This window comes from Lolium rigidum, chromosome 7, assembly GCF_022539505.1.
Source record: "Lolium rigidum isolate FL_2022 chromosome 7, APGP_CSIRO_Lrig_0.1, whole genome shotgun sequence".
NCBI classification, from domain to species: Eukaryota; Viridiplantae; Streptophyta; class Magnoliopsida; order Poales; family Poaceae; genus Lolium; species Lolium rigidum.
The window spans coordinates 51,400,993-51,409,912 of NC_061514.1; the positions used below are offsets into that span (position 1 = coordinate 51,400,993).

At 45.3% G+C, this 8,920-nt stretch overlaps 1 protein-coding gene across 1 annotated transcript; it reads right to left on the bottom strand.

Annotated features, from left to right (window-relative positions):
• Positions 1 to 2,538: 2,538 nt before the first annotated feature.
• LOC124671343 (protein argonaute 2-like) lies at positions 2,539 to 8,616 on the bottom strand. The gene is made up of 3 exons (XM_047207724.1): positions 7,932 to 8,616; positions 4,678 to 5,761; positions 2,539 to 3,994 (listed from the first exon to the last, which is right to left on the bottom strand). Exons 1-3 carry the CDS (start codon positions 8,614 to 8,616, stop codon positions 2,539 to 2,541), a joined length of 3,225 nt encoding a protein of 1,074 aa, XP_047063680.1.
• Between the last annotated feature and the right edge of the window lie 304 nt (positions 8,617 to 8,920).

An 8,920-nucleotide genomic window follows, 5' to 3' on the forward strand; every position in this document is an offset into this window, starting at 1 on the left:
GATGACCGTCTAATTCTTATTAACTCAGTGTTAACGAGTTTACCTATGTTCATGCTATCTTTTCTTGGGACACCTAAAGGGGTAAGAAAGAGATTAGAGTATTATAGATCTCATTTCTTTTGGCAAAGCGGTGGCCACAAAAGAAAATATAGACTCACTAAGTGGAACATTATTTGTCGGCCAAAAGATCAAGGCGGGTTAGGGATTGAAGTGTTAGAGTTAAAAAAAACAAATGTTTGCTTAGTAAATGATTGTTCAAGCTTCTAAATGAAGAAGGGATGTGGCAAGAACTAATATGTGCACTCCAAAACGCTATCACAAGTGACAGCAAAGCCTCTTGATTCACCGTTTTGGAATGATTGATGAAAGTTAAAGAAGAGTTTTTCAGCAGAGGCTCTTTTAAAATTGGAAATGGTGCCAATACTAGATTTTGGGAAGATTGCTGGTTAGGAGATGCTCATTTATCTCACCAATTCACATCTATGTATAAGATAGTCAATAGAAAACAAGTTTATGTGGATGATATTCTGGTACATAGGCCGCTGATTGTAACTTTTCGAAGAACATTGACACCCAACAAGTGGGCGCAATGGTTACAAATAGTTGAAGGCCTCATGCATGTGTAACTTTCTGATCATAATGATACTTTTATTTGGAGTCTTACTACCTTGGGCAGTTTTAATGTCAAATCAATGTACTTAGATCTTTTAGAAGACCAAACTAAGTACCTTCGAAAATATATTTGGAAAATAAAAGTTCCTTTAAAGATTAAGATCTTCATGTGGTTTCTTCACTGGAGAGAAATTTTAACAAAATACAACCTTGCTAAAAGAAACTGGCAAGGAAGTAATACATGTGTTTTCTGTGATAAAGATGAATCCATACAACACTTGTTTTTTGAATGTCCACTTGCAAAAATTGTATGGCGAATAATATATATGACTTTTAGTTTATCTCCTCCCTGCTATGTAACTAATCTTTTTGGGAATTGGTTAAGCGCTATTGCCACAAATGATTTATTGCAGATTAGAGTGGGAGTTTGTGCCATCATGTGGGCTATATGGCATGTGCGAAATAATTTTGTTTTTAACAAGCCGAAATCTCAATCCTTGTTGTAGGTTATTCCATTTGTTATTCACTGGATCCGTACGTGATCCTATCTCCAATCAGGGGAGCAGCGGGATGCCATGGACTCTGGGTGCAACTCACTGGAGATGGTTGCACGGGATTTATACAGCCGGTGTGGGTAGCGGCATGATCATAGGATTGAATTTTGATGTATCGTTGGCATCTCCTTTTGAGTTTTTTTCGCTGGTTGATCTTTGTATCGACCCTAGCTGATCCTTGAATTGTAATAAATATGTACTATTCTCAATAAAGTAATAGAGAAGCCATATGCATCACTTTGATGCAGAGGCTAGGGTATGCCCCCATTTCGAAGAAAAAAAAGTATTCACAGAGGGCCAAAGGTCAATACATGTCCAGGTTGATAAAAAATAGTAGTCATGTTGATTAGTTATCAGGTTTCTCAGGTTCTTGTGGCGTGCAGGCATTCTTGATGTGGTAGTTACTGAAAGTGATTGTACACTCATGGAGGCCTGTCCTGGTGACATACTGATAGCATGCATTGCAATTCATGGGGACCAATCCGCAAATTGATCATGAGAAAGTCAATCAGGGTCAATCTTTAATACTGGTGTGGGATTTTATTGATCTACATCTTCACATCACTTAGAAGCATCACTGCGGCAACTTTTTTTTTAAACAGAAGGCTCGAAAGCCCAGCTTTGAATTAACAAAGCCACTGCGGCAACTTGAAATAGTGATTGGCTGAACCACAACCTGCTTTTCAATTCATGAGTGGTTCAGTTATAATGCTACCCTTTCATTTATTTTCCTACATGAAAGAGGCAGATGTGCTAGGTTTGAAGAACATAGGACCACTGGCATCTTAATGGTGAGCTTTTCTCCAATCTACTGAGTGTTATGAGACTGTTAGGCTTTAGGTAACTGTCATTGTCAAAATCAGTGTAAATAGAACACTGTAAATAGTTCCCTGAGTTTCCCTGTGCAGTAGTGCATCCCGAAGGAATGCTATGTATATGTAACAAAACCTTGTAAATAGAACATTTGGCTGATCCCAGGAGTGTCAAAAGAAATGTCGAAAAATATCTTTATATCATTTGCCCAAGACTCCCAGTGCTCCAGTTTTACAAGTGGCCTCATGGTATATGTAAAAAGAAAAAAAGAAAAAAAGGAAGACTGGAACTAATTCTTTGTTGATTTACAGTAACCAGTAACAAGCAGTATCTCCAGTAACCAGTAACAGGCTGTACACGGTAGTGTCCAGAACAAGTTTGTAAGAGCCAATTTGTCCAGCATTTACAGACCATATCAAGCTGTAAGAGGTGACAAAGAACAGAGCCGCTGTTTGACCCACGGCCTTGGCTAGAATATGCAGGAAGAAAACGCACACAGGAAGCAGTGCGCAGAGTGAAGCTTGTCAAGTTCCAGGGCACGGCAGAAAATCAGGCGGCATCAGATGAAGAACATGCTGTCCTTGAGATTCTCGTGCAGGTCCAACTTCGGGTATTTGGAATTTCCATTGGAGGCCGAGGAGGACGGGCCGGGCTCCTGGACAAGCGACGGTGACGCCATCATGCTGTCGTAGTAGTCCCTGCCACGGTAGGCCGCGAGGTCAGCGTACTTGACGGGCGTCGTCAGCGACACCGGCTTGGTGCAGCGCGAGAACAGGAAGCAGAGGTTGTACACCAGCTTCTGCAGCTCGACGGTCTCGAAGCCGTGCTCGTCGTCCAGCCTGTAGTAGTGCGTCGGACGGCTAGTCCCGTGCAGCCCTTCGTGGCTGCAGAGGAAGAAGTCTTCCTCCGGCGAGTCGTCCACCACCTGGGCGTCCGCGACCGTGCCAGGGAGCACGTTGCCGTTTTTCGTCTGCTGCTCGTTTTTGTCCTTGGGGAACAGCCGCGTGTGGTGCCGCTTCTTGGCCACCAGCACTGTGATCGTCGGCGAGTACACGTCCTCCACACTGATCTTCCTCCTCATGGGATTCACTTCATCCTCGCGAACTTTCTTGAACTGCTCATCGCTCACACCGTCACGGAAGTATATGATCTTCTGTGGCTTCGAGCCGTTCCTCTTCTCATAGACTTCAATGAGCTCCTGGCACATATCACCGAGCTCCTCGATCATCTCGCAGCAGTGACCCTGGGCACGGATTCTGGCCACGTACTTGCTGGCGCCGCGATCCATTGACGCAACAACTGCTGCTATCGATGGACTATCCTTGTCTCCGGGCGGCGGATGGTTCACGTCCGCGCCGATGAACATGAAATGTGTGTCAGCCACTTTTGGGAGATTGTCAGATAGCTGGACGTTGCTGCCCCCAAGCTTGCTGTTGATCTTGAGAGCAAGGTTGGACATATACTGGTCCTGGCCCTGGGGTTTGTTCGCGATGTTGCTCAGGAAACACTGGGTTTGGATCCCCAGTTGAGTGTCGCATACCAGCTTCAGTGTCTTGTACCCAGGATGCTGCTCAGACATCGGGCAGAAGAGGAGCTGCAGCTTCTGCTCCTTCAGCTTCGCAGTGACATCTTTATTCACCTTGTTAAGCAGATCACGTAGGCCTTTTGGATTTGATAGCACTGACATTGATGATGTCTGAACAAAGCATGGATCATAGTTCATCTCAATCCCAAGACTAGTGCACTTTCTGAAGATGCAGTCAATGAAGTTCTCCCTGTCAAGAGCTTCCTGCTTAAAGTGAGATGGCTGTGAACTAAAATCGAGAATGGCCCAATGCTTGAGGTGCTTGCCTTCAAACATTTGTCGACCATGAAGGTTCCACTGGCGGTTAAGGAGGGCAATACTGAGTTTGGAGGAGCCACCGAGTTTCAGCATGGGGGGAGGAAGGATCTTGCCAGTGACTTCAGTCATTTGTTGGCCCAATGCAATCTCAAATTTTTCGCCTCTGTTTCCGCTGGAGATAAAATGATTGTTAGTAACTGACTGAGTTATATTTGGTAATTCTCTAATAATCATCACATCATTTTCAAAAATCAGTCCCGTCCAAAGAAAGAAAACTCCAGAAAATGCGTATATAACTTGACCAAAAATACTGATAACACAGTGAAACCTCCTTTCTAATTAGCATATGTGTTATCACAAGTTTTGACTTCTACTGTACCGGTACTGTCTATACAGGAAAAACTATTGAATAGAATGCCTAGAACACTTCAGGAAGTGAATTGACAAATATACCGATAACATAGTGAAACCTCCTTCTTAATTAGCATATGTGTTATCACAAGTTTTGACTTCTACTGTACCGGTACTGTTTACACAGGAAAAACTATTGAATAGAATGCCTAGAACACTTCAGGAAGTGAATTGACAAATATACCGATAACATAGTGAAACCTCCTTCTTAATTAGCATATGTGTTATCACAAGTTTTGACTTTTACTGTACCGGTACTGTCTACACAGGAAAAACTATTGATAAAATGCCTAGAAAATTACATTACATTGGATTTAGCAGCAAATAAGCAGCGCGATAAATTACATTGCACTGGATTTAGCAGCAAGTAAGTTTTCAGACTGACAAAAAGAACAGATGGTCAGGTGGTTGCAAACAGTACAGGGGCACCAAACTCATAGTTACCTGCAAGGGCCATCTGGAGCTGATACCATATTCAGAATCTCCAGTTTCCGTGTATCTGAGTTGGGTAGCTTGTCCTTCGGTTTCTGGGTGGAACCCTTATCCTTGGGATACTTCTGTTGTCCATGAAGAATACAAAGCTCCATCGGGACATAAATTAGTCTGTCAGCTCTGCTCAAATTCAAGCATGGTAGCATCTTATACTTAATCACCTTTCCATACTGCTTATGATAATAGTCAACAAGCTTCTCAGTATTCCCTGAATTGAAGTTCACAATGGAGATCTGTTCGGCAGGCTCAGGTGTCAGGCCTTGAACCTTGTACTTCCGACTTGTCTTCCAATTGCTTTTTCCTTGAGAGCCCTGCATCTGGTAATTTACGGTAATACAGAGGCCTGTGAGCTGAAACTCCAAGTATTTATGCTCTTGCTCGCTTAGATATGTACGGGGGTCAAGCAACTTTGGGCTGTTATTACGTTTCAGTAAGTGCTCAACAAGTTCCAGAACACTGCTTTGAGCTTGGCAAAACTCCATAAGTGAATAGTCCAAACATAAGACCACCCCTTGGGCGGTGGGTTTTAGGGTCTGCTTGTTTCCTTTCAGACGTACAGTAAAGTCTCCAGGCTTGTTGATCTCAGTCTTCAGCAGGGAGTAAAATGTCTGACCAACGATAATCTTGCCCAAGCTAGAGGCCTCACGCACAATGATATCAAGACCCTGCAAGATCTCTCTAGGGACTGGCTGCTGAGAGAGTTGGCTCAAAGACAGCTTCTGATTGAGCTCTGCTGACATAGTGTAGGTATGTGAATGACTTTTCACAGGGTATGAGCATTCTGGCAATTCTGCAAAGCTGAACAATCCTCCCTTCCCATCATAAGCAACAGCTGGATTTGGAGGCGTCTGGAGCATCTTGAAAAATTTAGCTTTTGCAAAATCCTCATTTGTTTTGTGCCCTATTCCGGAAGAACTGGAAGAATCTTTTTCGATCTTAATATCATAGCGAAAGATAGTCGAAGCTTTGAACTCAACTTTGAAGTGGTTCACCAAAAGTTTGACTGGTAACACTTCCTTGGAAACAATGGCTTGGCCTGGAGGGGGAAAAGAGCATTAGAAACAGTGCTGAGGAAAACAATAACGAAGCATTATGTCAGAGATAGGATCACCAAAAGCTACAGTTTCCATCGCAGTTTGGATTGGGCAATACAATTTCCCAATTTAAAACTACTGAAATAAATGTAGCTATAAGGAGAGGAAATAGCTCATCCTTTCCAACTTCAGGTAGAAAAAGTTCTCCTGCACTGCAATTCATTTTAGTTCATATCCTTTACTACTACAAAAGGTGCCCCCAAAAGAACCATAGTTCTTCTCTATGCTGACTCCAAACCAATAAAGCAACTTAAACTGAGCCATGCATGTCAAGCCTACCTACCAGTGAAATAACACATTCCTAAGAGAATCCCAAAAGCAATCAGACCCAGGTTTTCACTGGTGAAAATTCTGATGCTTCGTCCTCTTGGTAAATAATACAGTACATAAGTGATGTTCTGAAAGTTCAAAAAAAAAGTAGATAAATGATGTTCTGAAACTGCAAGGTGACAAACTACTACCATATCAAATTTCCTTTTATCTCATATATGATGTGCATCCTCACAAACAATCATTTACAGTCTAAAAAGAATAAGAACAGAGTTTACTGATAACAGTTCAATAGTTTAGTTAGCATCTAGGCGAGGTCAGCACCACATCTTCCTCCCACTTATCCAGCAAAACATGATTTAGCTTCTATAAGTCCAACTCTAATACAGGCAATGCAGCAAAGGGAACTTATCACACGGAGAGGCAATTTCATTCCAGTCTATCTCGAACCATAAACTTGTAGCACATTTGGGCATCCCCAATAATACAACAGAACAATATGTAAAGCTCGCGATGCTGCATAATCGTGAACTACAATCAGAAAGCGTACACAATGTAAGATCACACCGAAGCAAATGCTACTCTGAATCAGCACAAGAGACCGAACAAAGCATCAATAGTTGTTACAAGTACAACCCTAATACAGGAAATGCAGGAAGGGGAACTTAACACACACAGAGGTAATCTCATTCCAACCTATCTCAATCCATAAATCTGGAGCACATTTGGGGGTCCACATTCCACAGTACTACAACACAATCATATGCAGCTTCAAACTAGCTTGAGACACTGCATAATCGTGAACCGCAACCAGAGAACGATAGAATCTAAGATCAGAACGATGCGAATGCTACTCTGAATCAGCACGCAGCCAACAGAAATTGCAAATCACAGGCCCGTGGTTCAAAGAAAGTAAGCAGTCCGCGCTACTACTACAGTATCGACGCATGAAGAGGTCAGCACCACATCCACCTCCCACTTATCCAGCAAAACATGATTTCAATGACCCTACCAGGTGAAGAATCAAACGCTTCCTATAAAGTCAAGATACAAGAAAACAAGGCATCAATAGCTTCTATAAGTCCAACTCTAATACAGGCAATGCAGCAAATGGAACTTATCACACGGAGAGGCAATTTCATTCCAGTGTATCTCGATCCATAAACTTGAAGCACATTTGGGCATCCCCAATAATACAACAGAACAATATGTAAAGCTGGCGACGCTGCATAATCGTGAACCACAATCAGAAAGCGTACACAATGTAAGATCACACCGAAGCAAATGCTACCCTGAATCAGCACAAGAGACCGAACAAAGCATCAATAGCTGTTATAAGTACAACCCTAATACAGGAAATGCAGGAAGGGGAACTTAACACACAGAGAGGTAATTTCATTCCAACCTATCTCAATCCATAAATCTGGAGCACATTTGGGGGTCCACATTCCACAGTACTACAACACAACCATATGCAGCTTCAAACTAGCTTGAGACACTGCATAATCGTGAACCACAAACCAGAGAACGATAGAATCTAAGATCACAACGATGCGAATTCTACTCTGAATCAGCACGCAGCCAACAGAAATTGCAAATCACAGGCCCGTGGTTCCAAGAAAGTGAGCAGTCCGCGCTACTCTACTACAGTATCGACGCATGGGGTAACGCAACGCCTCGATCAACCGCACATATACGCGAAATCGAACAGCGCGGGCTCTGATTAACTAACCATCACGATCGCTTGATCGATGAACCGCCATATGCGTCCAACATTTCAGTGAAACGAAGCACGCCACAGAGTTCACAACGCTGGCAAGTAAATGAGGAAACGGTGCTTACCATGACGAGGACGAGGCCCTGACGACGATGAGCTCGCTGGTTCCCTGGGCGCGATCCCCTTGTGCGGCCATGCCGGGGCGTACTCCGGGGGGAAGGAGTTGCGACGCTGCTGGTACTGGTACGCACGGTCTGAACCGCGCCCTCCCGGCCCTCTGCTTCGGTCGAAGAAGCCGCCTCCGTCAGGGGAGTAGGCCCCTCGGCCACTCCAGCCGCCTCTCCCGGGGCTCTGGGCTTCCTGGCAAGTCCAGCCGCCTCTGCTGCGGTTGCTGCTGCCTCCGGCGCGGTTCTGGTCTTCGCGGCCGCGATTATTGCCGCCTCCGCTTTTCTTCCTTCCCGCCGGAATCCACCCATCGTCCCCGTCGCCTGGACCACTCCCTTCGCCGCTGGACATCTCCACGCGGCTCGGGTCTCCCGCGTACGTCCTGGCGCCTCCGCCGCGGCTCTGCTCTCCGTCGAAGGCCATGCGCCCTCCGCCGCGGCTCTTGTCGCCTCCGTAGGTCCTGCCGCCTCCGCCTCGGCTATTCTCTCCCTCGTCGATCCTGTCACCTCTGCCGCGGCTATTCTCTTCCTCGTCGGTCCTGCCGCCTCCGCCATCACCGCCCCCGCCGCCGCGGCCTCTCCCATCGCTGCGGCCAACTTGGCCGCCGCCGCGGCCCACGCGGCCACGGCCGCGCTGGTTCTGCATCTCGCACCCGGAGCTCGGCTGAAGGAGCGGCCGGTGGCGAGGGTTTCTGATTTGGAGGATTTGCTTGTAGAACTTGTGGAATGGGGAGACGGTTTGGGAGGCGGTGCTGGAATTGGGGCCGCTAAATATAAGAGCCGCGCGCCGGCGAAAATTGAACGAGGCTGCTAGTTTTTGGATGAAATGACGGTGTTGCCCCTGGTTGTTTCTTGCCAAAGGAAGGGAAGCGAGTCAAGGCAAAGGAAAGCTCGATAAGAGCAGCTCCAATCAGCTTTTCTAAGAGCATGTCTAATAAACCCTCTAAATT